The 21,591-nt window shown below is 38.7% G+C and overlaps 1 protein-coding gene across 3 annotated transcripts; it reads left to right on the top strand.

Moving 5' to 3' along the window:
* The first annotated feature begins 20 nt into the window (after positions 1-20).
* On the top strand, positions 21-20,305 carry LOC102202074 (CSC1-like protein 2). Of its 3 annotated transcripts, none has more exons than XM_005749315.2 (24): positions 21-400; positions 6,762-6,973; positions 7,250-7,329; positions 9,957-10,019; positions 10,753-10,843; positions 10,949-10,986; positions 11,083-11,225; positions 11,795-11,846; positions 11,956-12,064; positions 12,156-12,226; positions 12,693-12,770; positions 12,850-12,970; positions 13,378-13,511; positions 13,617-13,754; positions 14,237-14,390; positions 14,565-14,671; positions 14,791-14,877; positions 14,966-15,031; positions 15,229-15,391; positions 15,772-15,877; positions 16,071-16,238; positions 16,351-16,466; positions 16,585-16,656; positions 17,652-20,305. In XM_005749315.2, the coding sequence occupies exons 2-24, from the start codon at positions 6,782-6,784 to the stop codon at positions 17,829-17,831; spliced, it is 2,529 nt and encodes an 842-aa protein (XP_005749372.1). In that variant the 5' UTR covers positions 21-400; positions 6,762-6,781; the 3' UTR covers positions 17,832-20,305. The 3 variants fall into 3 exon arrangements, with proteins under 3 accessions (XP_005749372.1, XP_005749373.1, XP_005749374.1); XM_005749316.2 differs by lacking the exon at positions 9,957-10,019 and adding an exon at positions 9,594-9,638 and having other exon boundaries at positions 24-400; XM_005749317.2 differs by lacking the exon at positions 9,957-10,019 and having other exon boundaries at positions 25-400.
* Positions 20,306-21,591: the final 1,286 nt, after the last annotated feature.

The following is a 21,591-nucleotide window of genomic DNA, read 5'->3' as shown; positions in this document are numbered from 1 at the left end:
CATAGAGAGGCGCCAGCGGAATTGTAGAAATAAAACAGAATAGAAGCTACACGGTGAAGCGCTCCCTTATGGAGACTATGCCTATGTGATCTACTTCTGCATAAGACACGCTCCAACCCGGGCTGCCTCCAGTGTAACTGGTTGGGTTAGCGATAGTTGTTTAACCGGCTCACAGACGGTGCTAGTAACTTTTGTCTTAGTACTGACACTTCGACAAACTACTTCCAGCTGGCTGTTGGTGGACACACAGTCACTGGGTCGAAATCAGTCGACGGTCTTTAAATGCTGGACACTCTCCACCTGTTATTTGCTACGTTACGGGGCTACGTTAGCTGAATTGATTGCTAGCTCACCTTAGCAATTTGTTAAAGTTTCTGTCCCTTCTGCGTAGCATATCAAGGTAAGTTGATTTTCTTATCAGTAAACTTATACCAGCAGTTCGCAGAAATAAAAAATAAAAATATTACTTTGTCGTTTACAGTAGCGAAAGCCCGTCGTAAGCTCCTGTCAAACAATAAGAGGGTAAACATGCAGTTACTATTAGCGTCAGGCTAACTAGCCTCAGCTGTATTGAGAGCTGGTTGTTTACACAGTTCATGGAAGTTATGAAACAAAAATTAACCTTGTTGATAGTTATTATTTTGTTAAAAAATGTGCTTTAAGGTTGGTTTTATTTCAGTTGCCCTTCTCGCACTACACGCCCAAGAACAAGCCAGTTTCTTAATGATCTTTTTTTTCCTTTTTTTCCACGATCTGGTGGATCAATGGTGACATGCCAGAGTGTTCGTCATAAAAGCTTTTAAGAATATTTGGAGTTCCTTATAATTTCATGGCTACGCAGAGACTGCTTGTGCTTGGAGGCGTTGGACAATGAAGCTTTAATTTGCAGTCGTGACATTAAGCTGCGTGTTCAAAGGCAGTAGTTTGACAAGGGTTTAGCTAATCAATAGAAGATCAATAATTCCGAACATTACTCGGATGTCCATCAGGGTGGTTTTAATCGCTTTGTCTTGGGATTTGCATCATAGTAAAAAGCTAAAATCTACTGGCTCTTCTGACTTTGGCTTCTTCACGAACTGATGGCTGGTGGTAGCTTGGATATAAAACTAAATGCTATACTTGTGCGTAGCCTATACAGGGAAAGCACAGGCTGCTACCAGGCGTATTGTTTGCTCATAATGTGGTGCAATAGCATGAATAAGCATAAATGGGGAAAACCTTTGAAAAAGTATACCTCTGACATGTTGCCACTGATACCGTTTTCATATAAGCTGCAAAACAAAGGGCCCTTCCATTTTTCTTCTCCTTCTTCAATGCCTTATTTTAACTGCTTTGTGAAATACAAGCCTTTCTTTGGCCAGGCCTTGCTTCCATAAATATGAAAAATATACATAAAAGCACCTTTCAGTCTGAATGCAAATGGATGCCTTAAATTCCATCCAGCTGCCCAGTCTTGAATTAATAATGACACTGAAATGGATAACCTTCCCTTTGCATTAAACCTCATTACAACCACTACAACTTTAAAAACAGATTTTCTGTCCTATCAGTGAATTCAGTAGATTGGAACATGTGCCTCCTTTCATTTTTATTTAAATTGGAATTAAATTACAGTAGCTGGATTACTTTTACAGGCATAATGCATTTCATTGGATTTATGTAACTCTTAAGGCTCAGTTGTACTGTGTGGTAGTCTTTTATAATATAGCATCAGCTGCAATTTGTTGTCTAGTTTTATTAGGATAGCAAATTATCTTTGTTATTGAATTTATGCATTTTCACTGTAACTTAATGCTTGAGGACATTATGAAATCAGCCTGACATTGTCAAAATCTGTGATAATCAAAGCTGAGCCTTTGTGTGTTTGTCAATGATTTACTGGCTAACAATTCAAATAGATGCAATTCTGCATTATCAGCCATCAACGTTATTGGAAAGCTCTTGTGAAGTCTGATAATTGTCTTAATGCAGAGCACAAATTCATTAAAATGTAAAGGAGGTTTTTTGATCACAAAGAGGAAAAGGTACCAGTGGATTCAAAAGTATAGTTTGAATAAATGAGCAGTTGTGGACATGCTGTCTCTGCCAGGTTCCCTTGGCAGTTTTCTTATAGGGTGTGCACGGATTCTTTGTTTTTCCAGTTTCACATTGCTGATAAGTTTATCACGCAGTGTTTGAAAAGCTGATGGCAGAAAGTCAGTTGGAATGAGATGCATAAGAAGTACTTGTTCACTGGTTGTATACATTGAGTGCTGCTGTTATGAGCGCCAGGAAAAATTTTACAAGGTGACTGCTGGTTCAACAACACTCGTAAAAAAATACAAATGAAATAACAGTTTTTGTTTTTTCAAGTCACATGTCATAGCAACTTATTGTGAGTTGACCAAAACCAGTTCAGCTTCCTGCAAGCGCCTCATGTGTGTCCACCATGTGTTATATTTCACTATATTTAGCTGGCAAAGTAAGCCAGTGTTACTTGACAGCTGCAAATCTGCGACCTAACCCAGTGTTTTAAAGCACTGGTAGGGGGGGGGAAAAAAGCCTGTTCAAATATTTGACTTAGGATGGTTAAAGAAGAAATGACTCTCATGCGGTAATGGCATAAATATGTGTGCTGTTGCTAATTATACATGTAAAATATGAGAGTTTTGCAACATTGTGCATTAAGATGAATGTGGCCTTTAAAAAAAAAAAAGGGTGTGCATGTGTCTGTATTAAGGCATCAAATTGAATTAGGAAGTCTGTTTGTCTGTTTTCATTTCATTTGTTGCAGTAGAGATTTTCCTGTGATTATTGCTGACTAATTAAATGGCTATAGTATCTGAGAAATTGAAACAAAGAATATTTTTCTTTCTTTTAAGCTGCAACAAATGGTCTAGAGTGAATTTTACTCGAGCTTCAGATGGAAAAGCTTTGACTATCCTCCCATTACATTCACCCTCCTCATATTTGTAGTTGGAGGAAGCAAGCCAGACTGATGGTACCATGACAACTAGCGTCAGGTGGAAAGGTTGTACAATATTTATGCAACGCTGAGTCATGCTATGATCACACAGTGATGGCGCTGTTCAAATTTTAAGTAATTCAAATGCTCTTTGGATTTGATGTTAGTTGCAATCAAAAGCAAGAAAAATCAGCCCTTGATGAAAATTTCATTGGTTTATTGGTTAAGGAAATATTGCAAATTAAAGTTCCTTATTGTGTATTCCAAGTATAAATCGTTTTTAGTTTTTTTTACTAACAAAAATTAAACAAACCTCCAGGTTTTGGATTAAGTTTGAGGTTGTATATCATCTTCATTATAGTTTATTTATCTGTCATTCTTTCAGTCAATGTCTTCTGCTTAAATTATATCAATGTTAAATGTTTGGCTTGGAAGGACCATGTAGTGGTGACACATTGTTTGCTTATTTGACTGAAATCTATACATTATATTAATAAAACTGGTTAAAACATTATTACAATGGAGCTGATTTGCTTTGGGTCTAACAAATTGTGCCAAAAATGACTCCATGCAGGAAAAACAGAACTCTTATTATTGATTGGTGTCGCAAGTTTTGGTCTAAAAAGGCAATTTTAGGCTTCTGTTTTCTTTGAATCATTCATATGAGTAACAAATTTGAAGGAAATGTCTGCAGTAGAGCTGTCAAACAAAATATCCCTGTGAGGCAGAGCAAAAAAACCGCATATGTCTGTAAACAACACAGGATGGTCTGGAAAGAGTGCTCTATACAGATAAGTTAAAATGCTGCCCTTTGGCCACAGTTGCCAAAGGTATATTTAGAGAGAATAGGAAGCAGTACTGTACTTGTTAATCATAGGGATGGAAATTTTCTGTTTTTGCAGATGAAAATGCTGTGTCATTAGGGAAGATACTGACATTAAAAGGAAGGCTGCACTCTAAAATGTATTAGTAGTTCACCCATGAACTATCAAACATAAGCTGGGCCCTCACAGTGCCCAAAATTTGAACTTCACTTCATGGGATATCTGAGCATAGATCCTAAACAGAATAGATGGGCTAGGTTATGACTTGAAGTGATTTGCAAGGATGAGTAAGTGCACATTCCTAATGCAGATTGTAAAATGGCTTGGGTTACTAAGTAACATGTTGGGTTTGAAACAATTGCGCCAGTTATAGTTTTGTTTTTGTTTGGGGTTTTTTGGATTTCATGAAATAAAAAGTAACCTTGCATTATCATTGTAAGAAATGTCCACACTGTATGTTCTCTACAGAACACAGGCACTTTATTACTGATGCTACTGATCCTTTGAACTTTCAACCACAAGTTTCACTGTGCTAATGTGAAGAAGCTGCTGGTCGATGTACACAGACTCTATTCCTAAGCTGGTGTTAGCTAATGTTACACACTGTTTACAGTAAAGGGAAGGTGGAAAATAAAGATTAAGACGATGACCTCATGGAATACATGTGAGCGCCACATCCTTTCTCCATATCAATCACAACTGTTATAGCCAAAAATCTGTTACAATGCGTTCAGACATTAAAATCCATTTAAAAGCAATTAATACACATAAAATGCTTGATGTTTGATGATCATTTGTTGATAAGTTAATATTTCTTTTTACTTTTGATGTCTCTAGAGGCAATGTAGAAATGCACTTCAAATACGTATATCGGCGTAATCATCAGTCTTTTTTTGCTTGATAAGAAACGTAATGCAATGAAATTCCAGTGTGTAGTCAATGCATTTTTAACAAGAAATACTAAATGGAAGGGAAGTTATGTTTACAGACACCTCAGTGTGATGTGAATGCAGATAATTGGGTAAGAAAGCAGGTTTAAGGAGACAAGATGACGGTAGCGACCAAAATATTGTGTGTGTGTGGGGGGGGGAGGCAGGCAGGCGTGAAGCCCTTTGATTCAGTAAAACTAGAAAAGTCCTAGTGTAGTAACACCATTAAAACATTTTTTTTTTTTACCCCAAAATACCTTTTTAGTATAGTATAATCAAAAATAAGCATAAAAAGAAAATTCTTTATTGCAGTTTTACTGTATTGTTAAAAAACAACAACTTTCTACTTCAAAGCTTTTTTTAAAAACTGTCAACTTTTTGGATTTTCCAACCATATTTGATTCAACCCACAACTGGATGAGTTCAGATTATTTTAAACTACATTACATAACAAAATACATTCGGTACTTGGTTAAACTGTCAGATTTGTAAATCTATACAGTTGTGGGATTTGTATATTATGGTGGATGACATCACTCAAGAATCCAATTAATACTTGATTTGTTAGGCTTACTATCACAAATAATATATAATATAATGTGTGTATCAGGTCTTACAGTATGTTCTTCTTGATATACTTAAGTTGCTGGTGTCTGCTTTTGCAGTGGTTCAGTGTTGCTGAATGTACCGTGGGCATGTGCGTTGTGTCCTCATTGGGTTGAGACCGGTCCAGTTGAACTCTGTGGTCTCTATCGGCGTATTGTTCAGCTCCAGCTACGTCCCTCTTGAGTGAAGTCACAGCATTCCAGGGAGCGGATAAATGACTTAGTGTTATGGCAGATGAGCAGCATTGTGGTTGCTGCTGATAATAGTGGGTAGAAGGGCACAAGTATAGCAGTCCAACTATGAAAACGCCCTCTCCAGCTCTTCTCAGAACAGCTTTTTGGTTAGTATGTGTGAAATAACCAGTCTTCTAAATGTGTTGCCCTGCTTAATTAGGTTTAAAAATGATGTTTTGTGTCCTCCCTGCCAGCCAGAATGCTGTAATACTTTTACATTTATATGACGACTCTGTAGCATGGTGGGTCCAGAGCTTCTATATGTTAAAGTCTCAGAGGGTAAAAGCACTGAATGGATGGCTAGTGTTTTATTAGGATGGCCCTAATATTTGATACAGTAGTAGTAATTTACATTTATTTCCAGACAAATGTTATCCTTTTTCTGGGTCAGCAAATATTTACCTTAAGTAGTCTGAAGTAATCTATCATTTTTCTGTGTGCTAGAGAGGAAAATTAAGCTAAACTTAAACTCACTTTGAAATGTTTGTAGTAAAATCCTTTTTGGGATTTGAAATACTTCTCCCATAATTCATTATAACGCTCAGACTTTTAAACATGTCAGTATCTTTTAATCATTATCCTTTAAGTAGATTTTTAAGTCAGCTGTTTGTTTCCTTCTGAAATGGATTAGAGAAATTTTGCTACTGGTAGGCTTATCCCAGTAGGCCAGATCTTTTAAGCCTGACTGGACTCATGTTAATGACGTAAACGCTGACTTTGATGTTGTCTAGAAACAATTCTCTCGTGCGATTACAGTGTTGGTCTCGTTACTGTTGCTGGAATGAAAAGGAAATGTCTGCTAGCTGACTGCCAAGATGCGCAGAGTATAATTTGTGCTTACCACAGTTGTTTCCCATGAATTCAGTACAAAGTTAAATATGTGTCATTAACACCAAAAGTGTCTGTAAAGAGGGAACAGAAAGTGTACTATGTTTTAAAAGCAGGATTTCAGTTGTTGTGCGGTCAGAAGTTGCTTCTCCAACATGTGATTATTGACATGACGGAAACACCAGCTGGTCATTAAAATGGGAAATAAAATGACATTATCTTGTGTGACAGGGCCTTTCTGGTTGTCCCCCTTCCATTTCTGATCATTTACTGGGCATGCAGACACTGATGTCGTCTTCTGAAAGTAGCTGACATAGACGGACGGCGTGACCGATGATTTCAGTGTATGTAGTTGTGTAAAAAATAAATAAATTAAAATTAATCTTTCTTTTTACAGGTTCTTGTCATGCTGCAGTGATGTACAAGGTACTGATTTTAATACTAACCTTCTGGGGGGTGACAGTGAACTGCATTGGAACATCGCCGGCACCATCCCGCAATAAATCTACGGAAATGTGTTACTCTGCTCGAATTAGGAGTACTGTACTCCAGGGTTTGCCCTTTGGTGGGGTGCCTACTGTCCTTGCCCTTGACTTTATGTGCTTCTTGGTGAGTACTTCTGTCACTCATATGGACCATAACATTACTATTTATGAGCACCTTTTTACGTAAGGCATAATGCTATCCTCATCATCACATGTGGGCCCTTTAATATTGTGTATTGTGTTGTCATTACAATTCTAAGAACTGAAATAAAAATAGTTCCAGGAAAGTGTTTTTAAACTATAAACAGCCCGAAGCACTTATGCAACTTTAGTTCAGTAGGTCCCTGTAATGTAAATAAAGGTACTGAAGGTGTTGACCTGCTCTCTCTTGTGCTTTTAGGGTCTGCTGTTTGTGTTCTCTATCTTGAGAAAAGTGGCATGGGACTATGGGCGCCTCGCTCTAGTGACTGATGCCGAAAGGTAATAAGAACACACTGGTCTGCTAGACTGGACCAGTCTAGCAACAAAGCTGTTAACTTCATTTTATCGTACATTTAATGGATTAACATGATTGGTAATGGTTATTCATATCTCTGGATGACGTAACCAGGTATTACGATGGTCTTCTAAAAATATGTATTTAATGTAGTTGATAATGGAAAACATTCATGTATTCACATTCATGTTTTTCAGAGCTGAAAAACACATTCATTACCTTTTGGTGGATAAAACAGACTGAAAACATTGTTCACAGGGTTGAACTTTGAGTTGTTACCACGTTCTCTAAACTACAGATTTTTAAATTATTAACCTACTCATTGTGTTACACTTATTTAACTACAAAATTATTTATACTGGTATGGTTATGCTATATTTTATGCACCAAATATTTATACTAAGTTAGGTGTAACTTTACAAATGGCAAACAGCAAGCCTGATTTTTCTGCTGGGGTTTGGACCAAAGTTTCATGGAAGGCTTGTTTGTTAGCGTAGGTGTGAGCAGCTTAGGACTTTGCCAGACTTTGGTTATCCGTGTACACAGTTGGATTGTAATGTTGCCTTTTTTAAAATGGTGAAATCATGACGATGTGTGTTTGTGGGCACGGATTAACTGGATAATTTGCAAGAGATTTGACTCTGCTGTGTATCCAGCTTTCTTTATCTGCGGTTTATTTACCTTTAGACATTTGGCCCAGCTCCGAGTGTAATACTGTGTCTGGCTCACTCTATCAGTGTAAAGATATTTAACTACACATTCAATTCATGAAATGTGGTTCTATAAGGAAAAAATAGTAAAATTTCAACAGCATGTCTGTTTAAAAAAGATTTATATAGATAGAAACTTTATTGTCACATAATTGTGTATCTTAATCCCTTTGGTTTATCGTGAATAAAGGGAGGTCTCTATCAATAGGAAAAGCTGCAAAACCTTTGAAAATGGAGACAAAAGTCCAAAACCTTTTGCCATCTTTCACATTTCCAGCCTTCCGTTGGGCCGTGTCAATTCTAGCACCTGGATCTTATGTTTGACACACCTGCTCCGCAGGATTGCTGATTTGATTTTTACATTTTACAACTTTTCAAACTAGTTTTCAAGCTTTTTTTTTTTTTTTAAACTAATTTTAATCATAATAAAATAACCTAATAGATTAGGCCTGAAAACAGATAATTGATTTGTTTGTAAAAATATAAATTATATCATTTAGCCCTACAAGAGTCGTAATTTAAGTCCTGCCATCGTTTCCTTTTGGATGTTTTTTGACCCAGAAGAGGAGGCTAATTCCTCTGACAGAAGCAGACATCGTGAAGATTTTAGCCCAGACAGGAAGTCCGTTTCAGCACTTTTTTTTTTTTCCTTGAAAAGCACCCTTTCAGTCTGCCATGTGATGGTTTGTACTTCAATACATAGTTTATCCACTTTGACATTATAAGGAAAAAGCCTGAAATTGACAAAGAAGCAAAAAATAATTAAACTATTTTATGTACCCCTAGTTCATCAACATTAATGTCCACATCTAAGCCCGGAAGACTGTAGTTCGTGCTATTGTATGATGATGTATTATTGCCAGATAAATTAGGATGCTTAACTAGAAAAGTTTTGGAAGCAGCCAAATAGATGCCTATTAACAAAGAATGATTTTAGGGCTACACCATAAAATTAAATGGATCGGATTAAGAGACTGAATTCAGACCTCTTTGACTGTGAACTCTGGGAACTACATGACACAGTGCTCCATTACCCATGTCCCCCCTGCTGTGTTTGTGTGATGTTGCAGCTAGACTATTTTTGCAGCTGCATGTGAGCAGAGGATGAGGTTGCAGCATGGTGGGAGGATGGGAGGGGGGTGGCAGCATGGAACACTTTTGTAACAGACAGGAAATGTAGTTTGTTGTCCCACGACACTGTGCTGACTTCAGATCATTGTCTTTTTTTCATGTTTTGAAAAGAGGCTGTTACCTCTCCAGGAAAGTTGGACAATCAAAAACGGGGATTACATATGATGAATGTTTTGTTACAGCTGCAAAAACAAAGTGGTTACTACATCCCAGGTCCTGAACACGTGTGTATGGCTGGATAATGTATCCTAGTGTGAACAGAAACCTTCATTGGTATGCTTGTGGTGTAATATGCCTACCCAGATTTTCTCTAAACCAGTTCCCTTGTTTTTTCCCCAACAGAGTGATTTCCTCTTAACTAAACTGAATGGCTTTGATTTACTTTTTTTTTTTCTTTTTTATTATAGAAGAAAAAGGGATACATTTTACAGTCGTCTGGAAGAACAGGAATTGTATGTTATCTCTCATTATCATTGAGTTTTTCTTCTTTCCTTTTGACTTTCTGTAGACCGTCTTACTCATAATTCCTCTCTGCTCAGGGTGCACTGGTTTCTTCGTGTTTTTCCTCTTTTTTTTTTTTTTTTTTTTTTTTTTTTTTAAACTCTTGATGGTTTGGCATTTTCCTTCTTCAGGCATTTCCTAGCACCAGGCTCCGACTCATTCTCCTTTCTTTGTCGCTCTCATGCTTTTGCCGTTGGGTGTCCCTGTCCTCTCTCACTGTCCTAATCGGATCTTTGTCTGCTAATCTGTGTATTGACCTCTTTATGAAGCACGGGCTTCTTCTGTGTGAGCACACCGCATGAGCAAGACACACAGGATGCTTGCGGGGAAAGGTAATACTTACCTGATCTGTGGTTATTCATAGACAGGCCCTAACATGGAGCACCTACAGTGTAACCTGTGTACTAGACCTGGCATGTGCAAGAGGACTGATTTTTCCAGCGTCAGGCTCCTTACTCATTCCATCAGATTTCTTAGAATCCCGGGTGATGTCATCTTTTACAGTAGTATTGAACTCTGAGTAAAATAATAATTCCAGCAGAGTCGGAGTTCTCTTCATAATGATATATGTAAAATCAATTGCCATTTCCTCTCAGGGGCATGCATTAAATTCGTATAAAGTAAATAGATTTAGCAAGGACAACCTATGGCTCTGCTGGAAGAACTCCCCAAGTCTGTCTCTGGATTGTTGCTTTGTTTCTGTTTCTTCCTCTGTAAATGGTTTCTGCCGTGTCATTTTTATTGCACCATTTATTCTGACAGCAACGGTGCAAATAACCTGTAGCGCTTAGCTCCTAACACTGCATGAGATGTGGCTGCAGAGATTGTTTCTGAGGTTTACTGGTTTACCACCTTAAATCTGCTGTGAACCACACACAGCATTACCTTGGGTCAATCTCTTCAGATCATTTCACAGCGTGTTTGCTTTGTGTCATTACCTTTGCCATACTGAAGGTTTATCCTTTGTCCTGAAAGCTAGAGCTAATATCCTTGTATGGTATATGGTGATGTTGGGTAGTTGTGTAATGTCATGCAAATGCTGTGTGTTGTGTCTTTTTCATATAGCATGGTTTCTCCTACTACATCTGACATGCATGAACGCTATGAGCGCCTCACATCAGTCTCTAGCTCGGTGGATTTTGATCATAGAGACACAGTAAGTGTGCTATTGCTGCTGCATAATCTTGATGATGATAATAGTAACAATAATAAAACAGGAAAACTGGTACAACATTGTGAAATATGTGCTGTTCTTCTTTAGGGGTTCTGCGACTGGTTAACTTCTATATTCCGGATCAAGTGAGTCAGCCTGTTTTAAAGTCTATTTTATATAAAAGGTTGCAATTTTCTTTGTTCTGAATAATGATCAAGGTGTCCCCTGTTTTCTTTCTAAAGGGAAGACGAGATAAGGGAAAAGTGCGGTGACGATGCAGTGTATTACTTGTCCTTTCAGCGCCACATCATTGGCTTGTTAGTAGTGGTGGGCGTGCTCTCTGTTGGCATCATCTTGCCAGTGAACTTTTCTGGAAATCTGCTAGGTGAATAAGAGTAACATTTAAGAGGCTACATTTTATTTTAAATATTTACGATAGTTTTTCTCTAAATGTTTGACCAGGTTGCTGCTTTTGTTTATTTTATTTCTTTTCCTTTGGTTTTTGGTATTTTATCTTTATTCTGATTTGGGGTTCTTGTTGTTTTTTTGTTTTGTTTTTTTCGTTGGGGGGCGGGGTTAACCTTTTGACAACCTTCTCTGCTGCGTAGATCTGCGCAGTTCTGTGACTGTTTTAGAAAACTTATAATGCACAGAACCAATGCAGTTGTTGGTGTTGTATGTTACTGCAGATCAATGTTGTGTGTTACCAGTTATGTTCTTTCACTTGTGCGAGGATAGTCATTTGCTAAACTAACAGGTAATTGGTTACTAGGGTATAAGCACTTTTTAGATTTTTGGAAGGTCAGTAGTCAAACGATTCTTTTTCCTACAAAAAAAAATGATCCTTTTACTTTTCTCCCAATTAAAACCACTTTCCACATTTCCTTGCTGTGTTCTGTGCAGAGGTTGCTTTTCAATCAAGTGATTCTCTTGCTTCGCTTTTTCTTTCCACAGAAAACAATGCCTATAGTTTTGGGCGAACCACTATAGGAAATCTCGGAGCAGAGTGAGTAACGGAGCGTCCGTTTTATACAGCATAAAATGCTATTAAAGAAGTTAATTGGGTCTTCCCTTTGTGCCACTAATCAAATCCTTTTTACATTCTGTTTTTCAAGTAACGCACTACTGTGGCTGCACACCATCTTTGCATTTCTTTACTTGTTACTCACGGTGTACAGCATGAGACGGCACACATCCAAAATGCAATACAAGGAGGATGACCTGGTGGGTGGCACGGTTTCAGAAAACCATGTTTGGATACACGTCAGTCTGTGTGGTGTTAGTGATTGTCGCTTTTTTTTTCATCTCCATGTAGGTTAAACGCACTTTATTCATAAATGGGATCTCCAAATATGCAGAAGAAAAGGAGATAAACCAGCACTTTGAGTAAGGATTTTGCCCCCAGCTCCACGGTTAATTTTAACTATAATGAGACTTTATCTGTGTATATAAATGGTACAGTACTTTGGTGTCATGGCTGCTTTGCAGTAACTCTATTAAGTTAGATGAGAACCATTCCTTTTTCTGTTAAGAGTTGCATCGTCATGGCTTTTAAGGTTAGGATCAGACAATGGCAGGACTGTATGTGTAATTCTCCGTAATAGAAGGCAGATGAGCAGAATTAAGTAAGACACGTGCCACAGTGGTTTAAGATTGAGATTGGGGTGGTTTGGCTCAGATCCTACCTGACCAAACAGTATTAACTGCAATTGTATATGTGTCCCCGGTATTTTGACTTGCAGATGCTATTGTAATATTTGAAAAGTCCCTGTGCTGATCTAAGGAATGTGTTATGAATCGTTGTACTTTAAAATGGACTCATTTTGTCTCCTTCTCTGCCCTTGGTTCACAGGAAGGCATATAATTGTCGTGTACTGGAAACTCGTCTCTGTTACGATGTAGCCAATTTGATGTATCTTAGCACTGAAAGGTAACAATGTTTTAACCAAATATGTGTTTGCGTGTTTGAAGATCTTCAGTAATCCTAATTGCTGATGCGTTAATTTCAGGAAAAAGACAGAACGCAGTAAGAAATTCTTTATTGACCTGAAGACACAGGGGAAGATTACCATGGTCAACCCAAAGCCCTGTGGACACCTGTGCTGTTGTATCGTTAAAGGGTGTGAACAGGTGAGTATAACTTTACCTTAAAACAGTGCATTCTAATACTGGTGTAGCTTATGTCGAAACATAATGTATGAAGTGTGGACTCTGTAGTGAGATCAGTTGAATAGGTATGGGTATGAACTGAATCTTTTTGATCAGGTTAAAAATTCATGGTTTTTCCACTGCTCCTTCATGAAGCTATGGGACTGTGTAACCCCTTAACACACTAAATGGCTTTTACTGGTTAAATGCAACAGTTTCACATTGGTAAATGGTAAATGGCTTGTATTTGTATAGCGCTTTACTAGTCCCTAAGGACCCCAAAGCGCTTGACACATTCAGTCATCCACCCATTCACACAGTAATCCCAGTGTATCCCAGTAAACCATTAAAAAATATCATCACTTTTTTTTTTTTTTTGTCTTTCATAGGAAGAGGCAGTGAGCTTCTATACCCGTTTGGAGGCAAGCTTAAAAGAACAATGCAGGAAGGAGAGGGAGAAGATCAACTCGAAACCTTTAGGAATGGCTTTTGTCACCTTCGAGGATGAAGGCACAGCTGCAATGTACGTACGCTTACCCTCATGGGAAAATAAATGTATATGTGTCTGCTGCATTGTTTTTGAACTGACAAGCTCTTTGGCTCATTACCCAACGATCTCTGTTCCCAGAATTTTAAAGGACTTCAATGCCTGCAAGTGTCATGGCTGTCAGTGCCGTCGTGAGCCCAGAAGCTCTATATTCAGCGGCAAACTGCATACACAAAAATGGACCATCGCCTATGCCCCTGATCCACAAAATGTTTACTGGTAAGAACACATTTAAGTAACAAGTGCTGCTGCTGTTCGTAACTGTTTATTCATAACGCTCTTAACTGATTAATTTGATTCAGTCCCATTACTTACCCATATAAGGCGACGGGATGTGGGGAAGTAATAATAAGGTTTCTGGGTGAAATAGAAGTCACAAAGACAGGGTGGGTGGAAGGGAACTAAAACTGAGGTTTTATTTTATCAGCCGTTCTACTCTAAGAAAATCAGCCAAGGCACATCTGCTACTAAGCAACTGTGGCTTGCTTAGTGGGGTGAGATCTACACAACACCCCCACACAGCAAAACCACAGTAGGGCTGCTTGGGATGTAATGAGTCCATTTTTCAAAAAAAATACTACCTCACTCCAGATGAGCTATTGTTTTTTAAGCTGCAGTATCAGTTTACCAGCCAGCTGTGTCTGTAACTGCAGGTCATCAGACTGTGTCAGTCTAACCGCTGTATAACCTTTATCCCACAGGGATCATCTGTCACTGGGAGGATTGAAGTGGTGGCTCCGCTGCTTGTTAATCAACAGTATCCTCTTCATCCTCCTCTTCTTTCTCACCACTCCTGCCATTATCATCTCCACCATGGACAAGTTCAATGTTACCAAACCAGTGGAGTACTTAAATGTGAGCGTCCCAAAATTTGAATGCTTGATTAAATTTTAAGTTATAAGCATATTCATGTTTTTCTCTTAGCATTTGAGTTCAAGGCATAACAAGTCTGCATCCTAATACAGAAGCACATGAATTCACCTGTTTAGTTACATAAACACATCCTCGTCTGTCTGATCTGTTCCTCAGAATCCAATCATCACCCAGTTCTTCCCCACCCTCCTCCTGTGGTCTTTCTCTGCCCTACTTCCTACTGTCGTCTACTACTCTGCCTTCTTCGAAAGGCACTGGACCCGGTACGGTTTAAATTCTCTGCGGTCAACAGTATTTGAGTTATGTAGTATTTATTTTAAGTTTAAAGTGATTTGGTGTATTGCATAATTTAATGTGTTCACCTTTTTATTTGGTTGTATAGGTCAGGAGAAAACAGGACTACGATGCATAAATGCTACACTTTCTTGATCTTTATGGTCCTGTTGTTGCCCTCTCTTGGACTCACCAGGTAAAGTATGTTTTTATTTTGCGCTGCCCAGCAGTACAAGCATCTGAAATATTTCAGATAATTAATTTCATTTCCTGTTTCTTTGCAGTTTGGATGTTTTCTTCCGGTGGCTTTTTGACAAAAGTTTCTTGCAGGAAGCTAAAATAAGATTTGAGTGAGTAGTGTACGGCACAGTGCTATGCTATTATATATAGAGCAGTATGTGATTTGAATGTATTTAATATTTATATCAGTCCTTTAGCAATACCAAAAACATCTTGAATTAATCTGTAATGAAACTGAATCCTGCAATAATTTTCAAAGCTCATTTTAGTATTTTTGATGATTGCTTCTTTTTTCTTTGCTTTTTAGGTGTGTTTTCCTTCCTGACAATGGAGCCTTCTTTGTAAACTATGTCATAGCATCTGCATTCATCGGTAATGCCATGGACTTGCTGAGGATTCCTGGTTTACTGATGTACATGATCCGCCTCTGTCTGGCTCGCTCTGCAGCTGACAGAAAGAATGTCAAAAGGGTTAGTGAGACCATATGATGGGAATAAGGGCACAGAAGGGTAGATGCACTATGTGCAGTGCTCTTAATGTGAAAAGATATTTACATAAATGTCTTGGGCTTTTGGAGTATTGCTGACATGAGATACTTGACTAGTTTGAAAAATTTTCTCTGACAATTTTCATATTGGATCAAATGTTTGAGTAATATTTTAAATCGCCTGGTGTGATTGTGGTTGTTTCACTGCCACTTTTATGTTTGTACTGTGTGCTGAAATACAATGGTGAAAACTATGTAATCCAACCTTTTTATAACAACTGTCGATTATTACTCAAAGAAAAAAAAAAGCCACATTTGGTAGTTAAAATGTTTGTTTTAAGTTGGCTTGTTGTCTCTTTATAGCACCAGGCTTATGAGTTCCAGTTTGGGGCAGCTTATGCCTGGATGATGTGTGTCTTCACTGTGGTTATGACCTACAGCATAACCTGCCCAATCATAGTCCCTTTCGGTGAGTTCTGCTGTTTAATAGCCCCGCTAGCTTGCTCCTGTTTCACTTTAACATGGTTTGCTGATTAAATTACAGCAGGATAAACATGTAGAGGACAGACAGCATGCAGTGATTCAGTTCTTTATACAGTGGCTTATCGGCAGGCCTAATTGGATTAGCTTTACTGATTGGCTTGCCTCTGTTCCCTGTGCAGGGCTGATGTACATGCTGCTAAAACACCTAGCAGACAGATACAACATGTATTATGCGTATCTGCCATCTAAATTGGACAAGAAGATCCATTCTGGAGCTGTAAACCAAGTGGTGGCTGCTCCTATCCTCTGCCTGTTTTGGCTTCTCTTCTTCTCCACTGTTCGCTCGGGTAGGAAGACGACTCCACCTAGAGGCCACTCTGGTCCTTAACACTTGCCTGGTGTTATTTATGAAAGACAGATCCCAGTGCAATAAATGTCTCTCCCGGTTCTTTCCTCCAGGGTTTTCAGCCGCAACATCCATGTTTACATTTGTGGTTTTGATCATCACAATCATCATTTGCCTCTGTCACGTCATCTTTGGGTATTTTAAATATTTCAGCGCTCACAACTACAAGGTTGGTAGATGGTCACTTTTTATAGCGTATTGCTGTTTAGAATCGTGCTGATTAGCCATTCTAGTGTTTTACTCTAGTCTCATGCTCAACTACTTTCAATGTGTGTTTTCTCTGTCAGATTGAAACAGAGGCTGTGGACGGATCGGAAAATGGAGACTCAGCGTGTCCTTCTGCTGCCAACAAGGCAGCGGTATGTATTCAGTGGTTTATCAATGTCAACATGAACCTCAGAGCATCCTGTTAAAAAGCAGGATGCTCTGCCAAAGCCTTTAGTAGCTGAAGTCAAAAACAAAGGACAAAGATGGGTAACATATAGTTTTAATGCACAATTGTGCTTTTTCAGTGCATGTGGAGCAATGTTAGTTTACAGATGAATTATGGATGGGGTGAGATTGTGAAGAACTTCACTACAGCAGGCTGTACAACCAAAATTATCTAACTTGCTTGATTTTGAAATTGATACTGTAGCTATATCTGTTAGGAGGCTGAAGGGTGGCAGTGGCAGGTGCTAGTATTTTTAATGATGGCAAGCAAAACACATCCATATATGAACACAAGATGCATGCATCAAACAGAATCTGTTAAGAAACCTACCTATCCAAGACCACGATTGCCAAAGAGATATACTCCCGTTGTCCCCTGCATGTCCAAAGACATGCAGTTAGTGGGGTACAGTTAATCAGTAGGCCAGCGTGTTAGCATGGTGGTTAGCACTGTTGCCTCACAGCAAGAAGGCCCTGAGTTCAATTCCACCATCAGGCAAGGGTCTTTTTTTGTTTGCGTGGGTTCTCTCTGGGTACTCTGGCTTCTTCCCACAGTCCAAAGACATGCAGTTAGTGGAGATGGGTTCATTGGAAACACTAAATTGCCGATAGTTGTCTGTGTTAGCCCTGCGACAGACTGACATCCTGTCCAGGGTGTACCCTGCCTCTCACCCTATAGTAGCTGGGATGGGCTCCAGCCCCGGCCACAACCCTGACAAGGTTAAACGGAAGAGACAAAGGGAGTATAATCAGCATGCTTCTTGTTTAACAATACATTTCAGTTAAGGATAAACTAGGAAAAACACACACAAATGGTAGAACCTGTAGAACCAAGCCTTAAAAAAAACAAAACACCTTGTAGAGAAACATAAAGATGAGTACCAAACTGTAATACTCTTTTATTTCTGACTGTCCCCTACAGCAAATGTACATTGCTGAGGTACTACAAGAGCCAAATTCAGATGAGACTGGTTCTGGCAGCGGTGAGGACGACGGCCAGGGGTCCTCACAAGACGAGGAAATAATCAGTGTTGACAATGGCTTAAATGAAGCCTTTCAGTCTGGTGAGGACAGCCTAATTGATAATGAAGTGCGGCAATGATTGCACCTGGGAATAGAAAGCCAAGTCACTTTAGGAGCCCACTGAATGAGTGAATTAAATGAGGAACTGAACCAGCGGTTCTCCGAAACATCTCATCCTCCTTGGGGGACCTTCCACTAACATAAGCACCCTGCCCTGTCTACTAAGAATTAAACGGACTGTCGCACAAAGACTCTCACATTTCCTTTACTGGGCCTCGCCAGGCCGCATCCTATGTGTACCTACTGGAGAAGGAATCTACTCTGGCATCGAAAGGGTAGCAACATCTTCGTGCTCCTGACGCAACTGAGGCACACCCCAGTTGCTTTCTCTGGACCAATGGAAAGAAGACATTAATGCATAAGGAAATCATTGCCTTGTCTTGTAAGGGGAGTTACCTTGGTATTGCACCCGAATGACAGGACCAGTACGCTCCACTTTCACTAAGGTACTGCAGTATGGCATGCAGCTTCAAAAACGTGGAGAGATTTCTCCCATAATTGCTAACTGCACTAGATGTTTTCAGAAAATAAGCAGATTAGGAGAGATGAGCGCATGAGATGATGGGAGCAGCCTTTATGCCAGATAGTGCTATCAGTCCAGATGAGATGGTCTCACATGATTCTTCCAGTTCCATAGAAGCCTTGAAAAACTGGGGAAAAAAATGCTACTTAACACTCCAGGAAGCTTTGACACTGTACAGCTATTAAAAAAAAAAAAAAGAAATCTCTGGATTTGTAAAATAGCCTTTTTTCGACATGTATTTATTGGTAGGCATGGAGTTTTTAACGCTGTCATGCTTTACACACCCTTTAAGCTGTGGAAGAAGATAATTCATGTCTCGGCACACTACACTGATAATGATCTTAGTTTCTGGGTCTGAACCTTTTGTTGGGACTGCAGTTGGAATGCTGCTACTAATGCTGCCTCCAAATAAAAAGCGGGGAAACCTTTGCACGGTTGCTGCAGAAGGACCAGAGCCGAGAGCCTGTGGAAGGTCTAGCTATGAGGAAGGAGAGAAAGGCCTTTTTGGTTCCCCCTTCCCTGGGTCAGTTTTAGATGATGCTGACTGTGCTTCTGTACGCGTTGTTCTCGTTTCCTTTTTGTTTACGTTTTCCTGTAAGTTGCTTGAAATTAAGATTTAGTTCAGGTGGCTGCCATTTTTCTTCTTTTGTCCTGTTAGGCCCTCTTTAATGTCAATGTTTATGTAGACACTTTATCATGCCGATAGCTTATTTTAAGTTTCTGTAGTCAATGAGGAGAGATTAGGGGTGTAGACTATGTTCTTTTTTTTTTTTTTTTTTTTCTTCGATAACACTAAATAATGGGCAAGATTTAACTATAACAGTTACAGATTTTTTTTTTTGTGTGTCGTACTTGTCTTTAATAGGAAAGAGGGGATTGTGAAGGAATCGAGTTTGACCCAGAAGTGTCTGTGAGCATATAGACATGCTCTAAAAGACCACATTTGATCAAGAAACGCAGCAACTCTAATCAGAATACTTTAACAACATTGCAACACTATGAGCTACCCTATGAAATATTTAAAAAATGAAGAACATTTATGATAAAAGGCAAAGCACAACTGCTGTCTGTTGACTTAATGATATGGGATCATATTAAAACACGTTTTGTACCAGCTTTTGGAACCATAGACAAAATAAATGTGCGCTAACTGATCTTCCACTTGTATGACTGATGGAGAAGGGCACATCTTGGTGTATTTGTACCACGTATAGGTTCATCATCATGGTACTAACAAGACAATTGTATGACACCGCTGATTCCTGTGCTCTTTGCATCACGATTGGGTGATTTCGTTTTGTTTTTGTTTGTTTGTTTTTTAAATATACCTCTGAGCTGGCTTGAACTGTCTGAATGTGTCAGCACAGGTAATACATCTTTTCCAGTAACTCTAATCTCAGTTCAACTAACATTTCCACGTCTCCACTAAGCACTGGATGTAGTTAAATATATCGTATTTGGTGAGATAAAGGTAGGATACGAGTGGTTCTATATTTAAGCAACTTTAATGGGACGGTTCTCTCACTAAGCCAGATGTTTTATACTGTATTCAACCTTACTGCTGTCCAGCCCAGTGCTCTTGTATTTAATTTGCTTATAGATCTACGTTTGTTAGTCTCATGGTTTCAGTGATTTCTGTAATGATGGATTTTTCTTTTGTACTATCTTTGTAAGATCTGTATAAACTTAATGCAAATAATGGGGTTGTAATTTTTTTTTAAACAGCAGATCTCTAACGGAGGTTGTGGGCTTGTTTGTCTCTGCATCTCAAAAAGTGCACAGTCACAATGTTTTGTTTGTTCTGTTTGTGCTTTGCCTTTTTTAGGTTTAGATCATTCTAGATATTGAGAGTAACAATGACATATCTCAACATTCGACTTACTCGTTTATCATTCTTTCCATTGGTCTGTCTGTACAGACATATTCTGTACTTCCCCTGAGTTCATTCAACAATAAATGTGTTTAATCAGCTTAGTTGATGATAAGAGTTTCTGTTCAATCGTCCAGTGGTAGAGGAATTTAAAGTAATATCTTTCTGATATTATAATTTTATTTTATTCAGTTGCACATGAAAGCTGAATTTGTGTTCAGTTCTATACAATCGGGGTTTTGCTGTTGCAGGTTTATTTGGTCAATTAGCAGCAGCTTCATTAGTTATACCTCACTGGTACTGGGTTGGACCCCCTTTTGCCTTCAGAATTGCTTTAAACCTTCGTAGCACAGATTCGGCAAGGTGCTGGAAACATTACTCAAAGGTTTTGGTCCGTGTTGACGTGATAGTGCTGTTTAAATGGATTAGTTGGTACCAGAGTGTGCTCAAAAAAATACACCTCCACCACCTCTGAGCCTTTGATATGAGACGGGATGGGTCCATGCATTCACGTTGTTTATGCCAAATTCTAACTCTACCATCCAAATGTTTCAGCAGAAATCAAGACTCGCCAGCGGGCAACTTTTTTTTTTTTTTTTTCCTTCTTTTATTGTCCAATTTTGGTGAGCCTGTGCAAACTGTAGCCTCAGTTTCCTGTTCTTAGCCGACAGAAGTGACGCCCACTTTGGTCTTGTGCTTGCTGTAACGTGTGGTTATTTTAGCTGCTACTGCTTTCCTGTCAGCTCGAAGCAGCCTGGTCATTCTCCTTTTGACCTCAGACATCAACAAAACATTTTCATTTAGAGAACTGCTGCTCACTTCTCGTTTTCTGACCATTTTCTGTAAACCCCAGAGATGGTTATTCAGCCATTTCTCAAACACTCAAACTAAAGCACCTTTCTGTCTCAATCTGTTTCTCACTTTTGAACTGTATGGCAGGCCAATACAGAAAATAACATATTAATTAAATGTGTAGTGAATTAATTTAAATTGAAAATGAATAAATATTTAAATAATTAAACATCTGTTCATTTCATTTATAAGAATTATTTCCAATTTCAATGAATAAATGAAATTTAATTCTTTAATTTGTATGTAATTTAATTTATTTTGGCACTTGTGGCCCTCTATACGTTTTCTCTTTTGTTTTACTCTCTTTTGATAGCTTGTTTTAATTGTTGCACAGTGTTTTGTAACTTTTATGTCAATTGCTATTAAAATAAACTTTACTTACGTACTAAACTATATTAGTGGTATGCAAAAAGGAGCGTATCGACTTCTTATGTAACCTGTCCTGCCAGTGACCTACACTCCCTCTTCTTCCATCATGAGCCTCGCGTTGTGAAGGAATTCGTCTTTAACACACTCACTGTGCTCTTTATAGTG

The sequence above is a fragment of the Pundamilia nyererei genome, unplaced genomic scaffold (genome assembly GCF_000239375.1).
Source record: "Pundamilia nyererei isolate P.nyererei 1_Seehausen unplaced genomic scaffold, PunNye1.0 scaffold00241, whole genome shotgun sequence".
NCBI classification, from domain to species: domain Eukaryota; kingdom Metazoa; phylum Chordata; class Actinopteri; order Cichliformes; family Cichlidae; genus Pundamilia; species Pundamilia nyererei.
This window is presented reverse-complemented; position numbering and strand designations above follow the sequence as displayed.

Coding starts and splice junctions, on each gene's coding strand:
- LOC102202074 (XM_005749315.2), top strand. CDS start 6,782: ATGTACAAGGTACTGATTTTAATACTAACCTTCTGGGGGGTGACAGTG. Junction 7,330..9,956: donor CTAGTGACTGATGCCGAAAG/GTAATAAGAACA, acceptor CTCTTTATGAAG/CACGGGCTTCTTCTGTGTGA. Junction 10,987..11,082: donor ACTTCTATATTCCGGATCAA/GTGAGTCAGCCT, acceptor TTCTTTCTAAAG/GGAAGACGAGATAAGGGAAA.